This window comes from Alosa pseudoharengus, unplaced genomic scaffold (genome assembly GCF_046254945.1).
Source record: "Alosa pseudoharengus isolate Yale_2024_CS ecotype anadromous, Long Island Sound unplaced genomic scaffold, YU_APseudo_1.1 YU_APseudo_1.1_scf_3, whole genome shotgun sequence".
NCBI classification, from domain to species: Eukaryota; Metazoa; Chordata; class Actinopteri; order Clupeiformes; family Clupeidae; genus Alosa; species Alosa pseudoharengus.
Window position 1 is genome coordinate 13,498,375 of NW_027468718.1, and position 13,057 is coordinate 13,511,431.

General features: G+C 42.2%; 2 protein-coding genes across 2 annotated transcripts; both read right to left on the bottom strand.

Moving 5' to 3' along the window:
- Positions 1-1,326: 1,326 nt before the first annotated feature.
- On the bottom strand, positions 1,327-4,643 carry LOC143099622 (uncharacterized). Its single transcript, XM_076262532.1, has 4 exons — positions 4,369-4,643; positions 4,119-4,284; positions 3,893-4,017; positions 1,327-3,118 (listed from the first exon to the last, which is right to left on the bottom strand). Exons 1-4 carry the CDS (start codon positions 4,516-4,518, stop codon positions 2,795-2,797), a joined length of 765 nt encoding a protein of 254 aa, XP_076118647.1. The 5' UTR covers positions 4,519-4,643; the 3' UTR covers positions 1,327-2,794.
- A 177-nt stretch (positions 4,644-4,820) lies between these two features.
- On the bottom strand, positions 4,821-6,560 carry LOC143099845 (uncharacterized). The gene is made up of 5 exons (XM_076262757.1): positions 6,466-6,560; positions 5,921-6,058; positions 5,481-5,665; positions 5,261-5,397; positions 4,821-4,947 (listed from the first exon to the last, which is right to left on the bottom strand). The coding sequence occupies exons 1-5, from the start codon at positions 6,557-6,559 to the stop codon at positions 4,821-4,823; spliced, it is 681 nt and encodes a 226-aa protein (XP_076118872.1). The 5' UTR covers position 6,560.
- Between the last annotated feature and the right edge of the window lie 6,497 nt (positions 6,561-13,057).

The window sequence follows — 13,057 nt, forward strand, 5'->3', positions numbered from 1 at the left end:
GATTTCCCAATGCCCCACTAGGGGGCCTACTGATCAGCACTTCGGACTTGTAACCGGAGGGTTGCCGGTTCGAACCCCGACCAGTAGGCACGGCTGAAGTGTCCTTGAGCAAGGCACCTAACCCCTCACTGCTCCCCGAGACTGCGCCGGGATTAGTGTGTGCTTCACTTCACTGTGTGTTCACTGTGTGCTGAGTGTGTTTCACTAATTCACGGATTGGGATAAATGCAGAGACTAAATTTCCCTCACGGGATCAAAAGAGCATATATACTATACTATACTACCTGAAATAAAAGACAAATGGCAGAAATTGTAGAAAAAAGTACCTTTGTATTAAATCCATTTTTGACAATTCAATGCACATTTCAGACTAAACTGCAGTAGGGCACAATATACATTCTTTCATCATTTTCAGGTGAAAACTGCCTGTCATAAGGTCTATAATACATCAGATCAGCCACACAAATTACACTGAACACATCATCTACCTCCTCAATGCTGAATGCATTCAGGTGATCATCGAAATGCATGGTAATAACTTTAGTTGCCAAAAGAAACACTTCATCATCTTTGATAATGATATTGATAATCTTATTAAAAGTAGGCATTTCATTTTTAACACTTGTACAGACAAACATTCCAATCTGGTACTCTGTTCCATGGACTTTAACCCAAGAAGTAGTGGAGACACTAGACACATTCAAAGTTTGACAAGACCTCAAGACCACACTGCCCTCCAGATTGCTAGTTGAGACATGTTTAACAGGACCAAACTGTAATCTTTTGAAATAAAAATTCTCCCAATGAAAAGCCAACTGATGCTGATGTTTCTTGACTAATGTTTTGGTTAAGTTTTTAAAACTCTTCACCGACCTTTTGAAGAAGTTGTGCTTGCCTTCGAATCGCATGCACCACATGTGTATTAGTGGACCTATTTTCCTAATACATCTGGGGTAGTGTATCATCAGATGATGCTTTGGGATGAGCCTCTTATCTGTAAACACTAACTTGAAAAGTTTGTGATGGTCAGAAATTAGGTGCTTCAAATAATAAGTCATACCATCTGTTATAACTGGTGAGAATACAATGTTGACAATCTGAATCAAAAGCATAATCACATTCCAATAACTGTTGTTCTGGTCAACTAGGTCTCCGAAAATCAAGGGAGTATTTCGCAGGAGGCACCAAGACTGGATGGCATTGAGCCCGAGGTCATTGCTATCATCATTAACTTTGACTCCACTGGGTCTGTTCTTTCTCTCACTGTATCCATAGTTAAAGCTCTGAATCCTTTGAGAGAGGGAATTTAAAGAAATGTAGTCCTTCACCAAATACTGAAAAAGAAGCTTTAACTCGTACTGTACAACACCTTCTAGTAGGTCGTGCATAATATCCACTGCATAATTGTCTGAGGAATGAAAAAATTGCAGTGCATTTAGAGGACAGGTTCTCTTAACACCAAATGAGTGAACTAGAGTGGGATTTTGTGCCATGGCATTGCAGTGTTCTGAGTAGAGCTCCTTTGTGCGAAGAATTAGGTCTGGGTCATCCTCACTAAAGACTGACTGCAAACGTGTCTTGTCAGTTAAACAAAACCGACAACAGTAAGTTGCACTGAACGATTCAACCATACCAAAAAGTCCATGTATAGCTAAATTATCCCCAGTAACCTGAATAACAGACCCCTTTAATGGTGTATCTGAAAAGGGTACCTGGATTCCCTGTGTCTCCAAAACTTTTAAGTCATGAACAAGAGGCTGTAGGATTGGATCAAAACCATATTTCTTTAAGTCCTCTGAATGAAAAAGCGCCACAAGATGAATGTTCATCAAAACTGAATTCAGCTTCATTGGCAAATTCCTTAAAATAAAGTAAACACAGCCAAGTTTGTGAATTCCCTTTTTAGAGCCTAGCGGATTGGCTGTTTCAAAATCATCATAATAAAGCTGAATTTGAAGAGCATGTTCTTGCTGTGAAAATAATGGATGATTTCTGAAATATGAACCATCATTAATGTCTTTGAAAATGCCATCTTCATGAAGCTTCACTTGCTGGAAACAGTTGCTGAGTTCCTGATTAGTAAACATCGACTCAAGAGTTCCCAAAATAGGCACATAAACAAATTTGTCATTAACAGGAATTTGACTGTATACACCAGTAGTTCTATCCTTGCGTAGATCATAACGCACACCAAGAACATGCTCTACTGGTTCCACAATTTTCCATTTTTTCTCAAAATGTCTTTGCCTCTTAGTTTCAGTATTGAGGGATGAAAATGGATTTTCAAGCTGCTCAAAACAGTCTTTAACTTTATTTAGAGTTTGTTCAGTTACCTCAGACGAAAGACATTTAAGAACAGTGTCCTGTGCTTGGACATGGACGTCATTTACAAATTCCTCCATTGAACCAACTAAAGACTGCACAGTACTTTCAGAGACTCCAGATGCTTGTACTTGAGCCACAATAGAGCTACACATATCCAGTAACTGTCTTTTTTCAAGAGGAGCTGAGTAGCTTACGAGAGAAACTTCACTTGGCAGTTGTTCAGGAACACAAACATTACTCTCAACATTGTCGAAAGGAACAATAGAACTTGAAGCTACACAGTCTCCATGTACTCTCAATAAATGTTTCTTGAATCCACAATATGTGTAAAAAACAGAAGAACACCCATTCTCTCCACATTTCAAACGCAATGTACGTCCTGGGTACAACGCATGACCAAACTTCAAATGTTGAAAAAAAACGGAGCAACTTTTGTGCTGTACCTTGCAAATGTAACAGGTGAACATTTTCAAACCTCAATATGATCAACTTTTGCCCGGATTTCCTTGACCCGTGGACTCTCTTTTGTAGTGCCGACGTCAATCCCATATACGGTAGTCTGAATGAAGGTGTAGAAGTTGCACAAGGCCTCATCGTAGGATACAGCAAAGACGAAGTGGGCCTTAAACAGTTCGTCGAATGCAGCCACAGCTGTCTGCGCCACGCAGGGAATGGCCTTCTGATCGAGGATGACGTAAAACTTTTGGATACTACTCTTCTTTTCTCCAACACAGAGGAGGAAGGGCTGTGCTGATCCAAATCTGTCCAGGAATGTCACCATGCTCGTCCCCACCTAAGAGTGTTGGAGGGGAAATTAGGAACAGTAATTTGTTTACAAACCAAAGAGGCAGAAAAATAATTTTCCATCTTCTTTTAGCTGGATAGGCGTCTAAACACCTCTAAATGACATGGCACGTTAAAAGCAGAGCTTTTTTGGGATCGATCTACTGAATGTCTATTCAACAAAGGGCAACGTACATAAATAATAATTAATTTTCTCTCATCATCTTGGCCTCCTTGATTACAGTGCCACCACAGCAGTGAATAAAATATCTCCAAATCATTTTAAGAGCATTATTTTATGTAAACAATATACCATTTGGTCATCAGACTGCAACCCTAAAATATATACAATGAATATTCAATTATGGATTAAACAAGATGAAATATGTTTTTACCTATCCTTCACTAAGAGGCATTTTCTTTTAAAGGAACTTGCCAATATTTTAAATATTATCCCCCAAAGTTAGATAAGATGATACATACACTTCTCGTTACTGTGTGTGCAGTAACTCAGTCTGATGTTCTAACTCTGCTTGTTGCTTCTGCCCACCTCAATAAGCTATGCAAAACTAGGCTAGTAGTGGGTATGTCAGATTGAGTTACTGCACGCACAGAGACAAGGAGACGATAAATAATAAATAATTTCCCTAAATGTTGGTGTGTCCCTCTAACTGCTGCGAGAGGGAAATTCAAACAGCTGAGCAAGAAAGTGACAAATCATAGGTAAATTAAGTGTTAAAAGAGGTGAAGCAACATTCAGTCACTATTTATGTCCTAAACATACCTTCATGAACTTGACCACATGGTCAGCAGCTTCAGTGGCACTGATTTTCCCATGTCTTTTTCCTTTTGCGGTTGGAGGCAAGAGATGAACGAGCAGGAGGATAGCTGCCAAGTCACTGTCCCATCCTAGTGGATTAGTATGGCAACACCCACACCCCATCAGTACACAGTCATAGTTAAAAAGCGCATATGAAGAACACTGGCAAACACAATCCGTGGACACTTACCACAATCATTCGATTCCTCTTGAGCGGACAGAAGGTCATCCACATGAGTACCAGGGCGAAGGCCTTTGCAGACAGCGATAATCCTAGGTTTGTAGAACGTTGGCCATTTTGCAATAAACTTGCCCGAGACGTCTTCTCCAAATAGCATTGTGAAGTCTTGGTTAACCTAACACAGACAGAAACCATATTAAAACATGGTACACAACACATTTAATAACTGGTACATCAAGCAAGTCTCTATTATTCTTACCAAGCCTGGTGTATCCAAGAATCGGGGGAAGTGATCTAGGATAACTGAAGACTGGTCTGGATCGTGTAGCATACTCTGACGGTGCTTGAAGGTTGCCTTCATTTTCTCCTTAACAACTGGTTGGTCTGCTGAATGCTTCATCACGGACATCGCTTCTCTGCATTCATCACCTGACAGCTGCTCAGATGTTGATGTCTCACGCAGGGTCTTAGGGCCATGTTGATCAGCAGACTTGGGGCTCCTCTTTAAGTCACTTGTGGTATTGCGCTGAACCGTTTTCAATCTATAGGCCAGGTAACCTTGGCCACTGTGAGGATCGTAGTAATGTTCCTGTCAGACAAGAACACAGGCAAGACACTATTAATCAATCAATCAGTCAATATTAAAATCCATCAAAGCTGATGTCTGTATCAGGACCCCAAAATAAGGTTTTTCTCTATACATGACCAAGACTAAATGAGAGGTTCCTGTTGCATAATACTCACATAACCAGTTGGTGAAGCCTTATCCTTCAAATTGGGGAAAAGGGTAACTATTCCTAGGGCATAGGTCACGCGGACATTGATTGGTGGGACCCTCCTACACCATAGATAGGGACAGTTTGAAATATAAGCACATTATGAATTTTATGCCAGCAACACATCTCAAAAAAGTTGGGACGGGGGCAACGAAACGCTAGAAAAGTTGTGTAATAGACAACAAAAGAAGGAACATTTCACAACTAATTAGGTTAACTGGCATCAGAAACTTTTTCCTCTGTTGGTCTTTGCACTATTCACAATTAAATAAAGGGTTTTCAGAATTTGTAAATCATAGCATTCTGTTTTCATTAACATTGTACACAGCGTCTTAATTCTTCTGGAATTGGGGTTGTATTTTATTGGTCACTTACCCATGACTCTCGACCATATCTGCCACCAGGATGTTGACGAGTTTCCTTCTTGTTTGATCAGAAAGGCCTTTGGTTGCGTTGTACTCTTTGAATATGTCTTCACCCCCGGTTTTTTGATGTAGAGCTACATAGACCATCTGTAATATAGAGGTTGCATGTAAACTTGCTATGCATTTTAAAAATGGTTTGACATCCTACCAACAACCTAAGAACTACTTACATCTTTTGCTGCCTTACTGTCAGGTGGTCCTTCTACCAGTTGCCTTCTCCGTGCTTTGGTGCATTCTGTAATAACAGTGGAGCCTGAACTCACAGACTCAACTGATGAGAATGACCTCACAGACTCAATGGGTGAGAATGATCCCTCTTCTGAGCAGAAGGAGGCCTCAGAGACCTCTTTCTCAGCTAAGGGAAGAAAAGGGATTGGGGGGGGGGGGGGGGTTATAATATTTAACATTAGTTGGGAAATATATTTTGCATAAGGCAACATCACCACAGTGGCCTGATCTTGCATATTTGCTCTCTGACATCTGCAGTTGTAACAATAGCAATATTGTTGTTTCTGTTCCTATTGACAGATGTACTAATTCATTCTAAACAAAAGCATCTGCTAAATGTCCTAAATGTAAATGCAATGGGAGGGGCGTTTCTGTGTCTTACCAGAGTCCTCAGTGAACACCTTGAAAGATACTGCAGCAGATCTCACTAACTCATCAAAAATGTCAGCATCTACATCAACTCCTGAGGAGTCCTTCAGGTCCACATCAGATTCAATTGGCAGGTTGAATTTAGCTGAAACTGAGATCCAAAACACTGTTATTTCCCAACTATTAACCACAGTTGATATAGTAATTTTGTAAAATTCCTGCATCCCTGCAACTAATACTTGGGTGCAGTGCGGCCAATACACGGAAACGGCTTTTTATCTCATTGGACTACCATTGGATTACCAATGCACTACAGCGTGAAGGTGACGATAATGCACTTAAAAGCTGTTTGGCAACAGCACCACAACCACATGCCATCAAGTTTTAACCTATGACATGATGAAATAACTTCCGATAAACTGTCGGTACAGTTCTGTTTTAGATATGTAAAACAATCATGAGGTTTACACACTTTGCTGTTAATAATCAAAAACTGACACATAATGACATGCAATATTAGGTGTGATGTAAAAATTGTCGAGATAACCTTTTACTTACCTTCTTGAATGAACTGAAAGTAATCATAGCGGTCATCCTTCATTGGTATTCGAACCCATTTCAGGACACCCTTGCACTCCACTTGAACCAGCATTTCTTTCTTAAAAAAACAAAATATGATACAACACAAATCTCAGGCCAACAGTTAAACATCCAGACATGTCATATTTGCAATTAGCCTGTATATCAAGTGTCCTGCAAAATCTGGCAAATCCAAATACGCCCATGGTGACCTGAGCCTATCTGACTCCTACTGCCCATTACTACCCATTTTCACTTCCACGAAACCCAGCATAGCCTAATCAAATATATTTATATTTATTTTAAATATCTGACTGATGGTCAGTGGGCAAATTTCCGTTTTGTACTTTAGATTGTATTCGGTGAAAATGAGCATGCATGCATGCAAGTCGAGTTGTCCGTAGCAACATTTTGTATGGGAGAAAACGGGAGGCTAACGTTCATTTTTTCCCCCTTGTTCCCCTATTTCAGCAAATCCCTCAACTACATACTACTCAAATACATACTGCCATTCCTTCTCTCTCTACAATCTCAGAATGCCATTACATTCTTCCTTTATCTTCTTTCGTTGTTGTTATATTACTTGCTGAACTTGATGAATTCGGTGGTTCCGCTTCTTCCGCGGGCCCTTCGTAGGTTCTGAAATAGCGCGAAACCGCTAACGTTGATGGGAACTGTAGTTCTTAATGCTGCGTTCGCAACGTCTTTCTACCAGTAATGCTTTTCCATGTTGCAATGTATTTTTGTAGACAATTATGGACATGGTTAGAAGGTCATGTCATAAGTCAGACCAATCCTGTCACTGATGGCTAGCATACATGTTTTCACCATCTCTCAGTGGCACTGGCTACGTTAAAGTTCACTTAACGTTAGCCAGCTTGCTAGCAATAACATAACGTGCTAACTTACTCCCGCCGAACACTGCACATTGCTAGCAACTAGTACAGCCTAATAACTTCGCTTTTTAAGTCCAGCGATATATTCCCGCTTACACAGTAGGTTTATTATCAGGGAGTAAACTTTTCACGAACGTTAACGTTATAGCTGCTAGTCTAACCTGAGAGCAAGTTATTGAGTCATGCTAAAAGCTTTGCTATAACCTAGCTATTACCTAACGTTACAATACAAAATAGACAATTACAACTTAAATAAGCACAAGTTATGAAGCAAATATGAATTATGATAAAATAACAGGTGTATGACTAAGTCTTGAATACCCCCAGACAGTCAAATTAAGCACTTACCTTCTACAGTCTTGAGTATTCCCCTTGTGAAAGAAAATGGCGCAGGAGAAAGTTTTTTCGTCTTCATCACGTCCTGGACAACCGTTACGTGAGGGCGTGGCTTAGATCTGCCTTAACACCAAAAAAGCTTAACACTCTGATTTGACAACGCAAATAAGTCACAGGCAACACTAGCAGTGCTATTTCATAACTGCGTGGTGTTAAAATAACACCAACACTCTATATTCAACACCGTCCCTAACATTTTAACACTCATGTATTTGCTGTGTACATCACACAGTTATCTTGACTGCTTCCTACGAAAGCTACAGGTTCTCAGCTTTCTATAGAGGTCCAGCACTTGATGGTTGACCCCAAAAAAGGTGGGAACAATGCCCTTGTAAATAGGCCCAGTGCAATTTCAGGCAACATTTTTTTACTGAGAACTATGTTAACACAGTCTTATTTAATTACTTCAGGCCAAAAGTGTTTAAAGGGGAGATTTTTTCCTTGTTAATATGCAATTCAACTACAAGTAAAATCTATAAAATCAAGTTTGCAAGACTTCCCATTTCCTAATCAAAGTAACGAATCAGAACATTCTAGATACGTATTGTTCATATTTCCATTTGTTGCCTCATCCGCATTTAATGAAAACATGGTAATTTTGAGTTTTACAGACAATTCAGTTTTCCAATGAGCAGCAATACTGTGTGTGCTCATGAAGGAGGTCTGCACATTTGATAACGACAATCTGGAAACGGCGCTTTTGTCTTCAGCAACAGATTGTATAAGGTTGACAAGAGGTTGCGATATGGTGAGGGACAGGTCGTGTTGCGCTATGAAAGAACATGCGTAGCCTACTTTCTAAACGTAAAAACGGTCAGCCATAGATAAACGTAGCCTACCTCTGTCGTGGTGGGTAGTTGCACCAGGTAGGGAAGATGTCCTGAAGTGCACGAAAGTTAACCTTATGGCGGTCTTCTGATTGGTGGCGTGCTAAAACATTTCCTATTGCATCCATAAACAATTTAAACAATTTTCTTGCAGCGAACCGCGCAAAAGCAAACCCCTGGCACTTTCATTTCTTTACACCATGGCTTGTTAGTTCTCCCCGTTTCCAACAGCTGCCCATCTCCATTTATTTTTTAACTTTTGACAGCTGCCTTCCTTTAGCAACAACGCATCCATGACAGCTAGTGGCCTTGCCAAATAGACGCACACAAATCATGACGCTAATATGCGAGGTTCTGGTAGGCCTACTGGTTATGGTTTTGTGCTATAAATTAATAATATTTTTAGATGTTAACACGCTCAGTCAAAACCTTCCGTCGCAAATTGTGAAAAACATTGTTGTACATGTCATAACAGACGGGATAAAAAATTGCATAGGCTACGGTTTATATTGCGTCGCTTTACACATAATGTTAGTTGCATTGATTAAAAACTGTAACAAATAATAGTAGCTTACATCGGGTGGCATAGCAGGCTATCTGTTCAAGTCATAGGTGACACCCAAAATGAATGACCTCCCCTGACAAGAGTTCGCGATAGTAAGAAATTGTCTACATTGATGCACGGAAAGAACACAGCCTACGCTTCTTCTCCGAATTCGCGTTAAACGGATTGGCCAACCTCATCAGCTGTCTCGATTGTGTCACTATAATCCAACTTTTAGACCGTTATAGTCCTCCATACGTGTTCTTTTTTTTTTTAAGCAAACGCCCGAGACAAGTGTGTAGCTAGGCCTACAACATAAACAAAGCGAAACTCATTGTTCTCATCGGATCTGCATCGATCTCAAATATGACATTTTCTAAAATCAAATTGACGGAAATCCGTCCTACGACGGAGAACTTTAATCCTTGACACACTTGTAGCCTGAGGCCTTCTAATAGAGAGAATGGGGTGCCTCCGCATGAAGTTGGTGAACCAACTAGCCCTCGCCTTGCCATTTTCGGTCCACTGCTGTGGAAAAGGCAAGCTGTAAAAATTGGCCAATTCAAAAGCCAATTTCCGAATCTACAACAATAAAGAAAATCAAAATGAGTTGATAATGCAGTTGTACTTTTATAAAATATCCCATGTATAATTTAATCATTTCATGATTTGAAGTTAAAGGCTTGTAACGTCGGCGCAAAAAGACAGTGTTCGCGTTCTCCCGCGCAGGGGATCCTGGGATACGAGAGCGAACATTTGGGGGGTTTATGTCGTTATTCTCCTTAGTTTTGTGTGTAATGTTAGCGTCTTTATTGTAACATGTTTCCCTTTTAGTTCTCCCTCGTGTGTGATCCTTTTTGTGTGGGAGGCTGCGTCCTCCCCTGTTTGTGTAGTGTGTGTGCGTGCTTGACCTGCCCTGTTTGCATTGTGTTCTGTGTCTTGGTCTATCTGTGTCCCGGCTCTCGTTCCCAGTGAATAAACCTTTTGATTGGACTTCTGAGTGATTCGCTACCAAATCGTTACATTGGTGTCAGAAGCGACTTTCGAACATGGCCTCCACTCAGCGGGAGCAGCTGGGAGCGGGAGACCTCATCACTGGGTGGAGGCCCACGCAAGAGGATGCAGAGAGAGCCCTTGTAAGGGCTACTAAAAAGCTCGGGGCCTTCTATCGCTACTGCCGACGGAGGAGAGGAGCTTTCGGTTGGAGCTGCCTGCGGCCATGGGAGAAGTTCTTGCCGGAAGAGGAGCCTGAAGAAGCGTTCGCGGAGAGGACGGCGATGGCCTGGGCGCTGACTCCACGGCGAGCCGCGACGCGTGAGCAGAGAGGGAGTGCGGCGAGGAAGAGGTTCCTAGACGATGGACGGTTGGCGGAGCCGCTGAGGGCAGCGAACTCACGACGGTGGGGCAGCTTCGACGGAAGGGCCCTCTAGTGTGTGACTGTTTTGGTGTGTGCTTTAACTTTTGGGTGCGGGTGAGGGGCACCTTGCAGTGCTAGGCGCTAGTTCTAGTTGGCCTGTTGGCCGGCGCCTTTTGAAAAAAGTTCGTTGTGTGGAGTTCGATAGCACGACCATCTCGGGGGTCGTGCCTTCGCCGAGGCCGCGAAGGAGTGGAACGGGCCGGGAACAGAGCAGTACGGCTCTGCGAGATGGCAACACGAAGAGGGACGCCGAAGACGGTAGCTGCAGCGGGAGAGCTCAGCGCGGTCCGGTTGCTGTGGAGTCGGTGCCTGTCTGTCCTGGTCGGCGACTCTACGGAGCGGAGTGGCGTTGGCGCAGCTTCATCTGGCCCCCCTCGAACCCCGGTGCTTGGTACAGTGTCGACGGTTGTAAGGCCACCTAGGGCCCCGTCTGGAGAGGAGGAGTGCCGCGGTGTCACGCCGCGGAAAGTGCAGCCTGAGGGCGGCTGCTGAGAGGGAGCTGGTGACGAGCAGGTCGGCCACGTGGCTGCTAGCACGCCCGTACTGGATTGCTAGCAGCGTGGCGCCCGTTGAGTGAGCTCCTGCGGCGTGCACCCCACGTGAGTTGGCGGTACTGTCGCACTGAACTGAGTGGCGGGCGACGCGCGCCGACGTTAGCATGTGGCTACCTCGTGGGCATTGCCGAGGACGGCAATGGCTTGTTGGGGGAGCTGTGTAACGTCGGCGCAAAAAGACAGTGTTCGCGTTCTCCCGCGCAGGGGATCCTGGGATACGAGAGCGAACATTTGGGGGGTTTATGTCGTTATTCTCCTTAGTTTTGTGTGTAATGTTAGCGTCTTTATTGTAACATGTTTCCCTTTTAGTTCTCCCTCGTGTGTGATCCTTTTTGTGTGGGAGGCTGCGTCCTCCCCTGTTTGTGTAGTGTGTGTGCGTGCTTGACCTGCCCTGTTTGCATTGTGTTCTGTGTCTTGGTCTATCTGTGTCCCGGCTCTCGTTCCCAGTGAATAAACCTTTTGATTGGACTTCTGAGTGATTCGCTACCAAATCGTTACAGGCTGTTGAAAATACATTTAGCCTACAGAAAATGGATGTGCAACAAAACATCCTCATGTACAAAGCTTGCGTATGCACAAAAATGCTGCGTACGCCACTTCTCACGCCCGGATGTACGAAGAATGACTTGAACGTGAGAATGTGCGGTCCTCCACACAAACTTCATGTCTGGCGTACGCACATTTCCAATGTGTATCGTCAGTTGGCGAGACTTAGAGGCAATGCAGCGCAACAACATTAGTTGATCGCGAGTCTAGGCCTTTATTAGCACAGTACATTGTGAAACGTGGGTTATTAAAAATGATAACACTTCGAAAGTAGGCCTATGTTTCTATAATGACATGCAACATGCTCAAATTCTACTAAGTTATGCAACAACCTATCTATAATGACAACTGTAGACTTATTAGAGGATACGAATTAAAAGGGAACGTGAAACCTATAGCCTACTAGGGCTGGGCGATAAAACGATATGTATCGCAATAGACATGTAATCGATATCAATAAAAATATGTTCGATAGAACATTCGATAATTAAAAGCAACACACACCTCCCGCCTTACGTTGTCCATAAATAAATAGGCTAAATATATCTTGCATTGTAGCTAGTATGTGCAACTCCACCAGAGTAGGGATAGAAGTAGGCCTACCTCAACACAGACTCTCAATGAGTCCTTGCCCCGTGCTCTCTCTCTCTCTCTCTCAACAGGCGCATCCCTCCTCATGCACATGTAATCCAAACATGCAAGACGACTGGCTAAATTGCTATTAAATCCGGTTAGCATCATTAGCACGCTGCACGAATTTGTTCAAAACTGTTGCATTCAAATTGACTGCTAAATTGTAATCATCTCAATCCCGATGCAAATGGAAAAGTATTTTCCAAGAAACGGGCCTGTCACAAGGAGAAAAGGTATTAATTTGAAACTTAAAACACGTGGGGATGGAAACTGAACAGTCTAACCAGTAAACTATGATAAACTAGCAAATTAAGCTACTTTGTTTACAAGCTTTTAAGCTAATTAAGCTACTTTGTTTATTTCCATGCTTCAACCAGTGCTGCTTTTCATTCTGACTTAGGCCTATGTGCACTATTTATTTGAGTGTTTTTCATGATTGTGTTGCTATTTCTTTTCCCTGTTTGCTTTGATTGATAACTGAGGTGGTTAAAATCAGAGGAAGGTTAAGTTTAAAATAAAAGTGTTTAAATTTAACTTTTTTTTCCTTCTGGTCCTTATCTGAAATAGACATATATATATATATATTTTTTTTAAATCAATAATTATCGATATCGACTGATATGAAATGCTTATATCGTGATAGCCTATGTGTATAAAGTAGAAGTAGAAAGTACTCTACTCTACTAGGTGATTTCACTAATTAGCTGATCTATCTGGCTTCAGAGTTGTGCTAATTAGACACAGCTGATTAAAGGGAC

Bases quoted from the DNA above. Each gene is read 5' to 3' on its own strand.
- LOC143099622 (XM_076262532.1), bottom strand. From the start codon at position 4,518: ATGTCCGTGATGAAGCATTCAGCAGACCAACCAGTTGTTAAGGAGAAA. The intron at 4,285-4,368 runs GTAAGAATAATA...TGTCTGTGTTAG, and splicing joins TCTTGGATACACCAGGCTTG to GTTAACCAAGACTTCACAAT. The intron at 4,018-4,118 runs GTAAGTGTCCAC...CTAATCCACTAG, and splicing joins AGAGGAATCGAATGATTGTG to GATGGGACAGTGACTTGGCA.
- LOC143099845 (XM_076262757.1), bottom strand. From the start codon at position 6,559: ATGCTGGTTCAAGTGGAGTGCAAGGGTGTCCTGAAATGGGTTCGAATA. The intron at 5,398-5,480 runs GTAAGTAGTTCT...TCTATATTACAG, and splicing joins ACAGTAAGGCAGCAAAAGAT to ATGGTCTATGTAGCTCTACA. The intron at 4,948-5,260 runs GTAAGTGACCAA...TCTATGGTGTAG, and splicing joins GATATGGTCGAGAGTCATGG to GAGGGTCCCACCAATCAATG.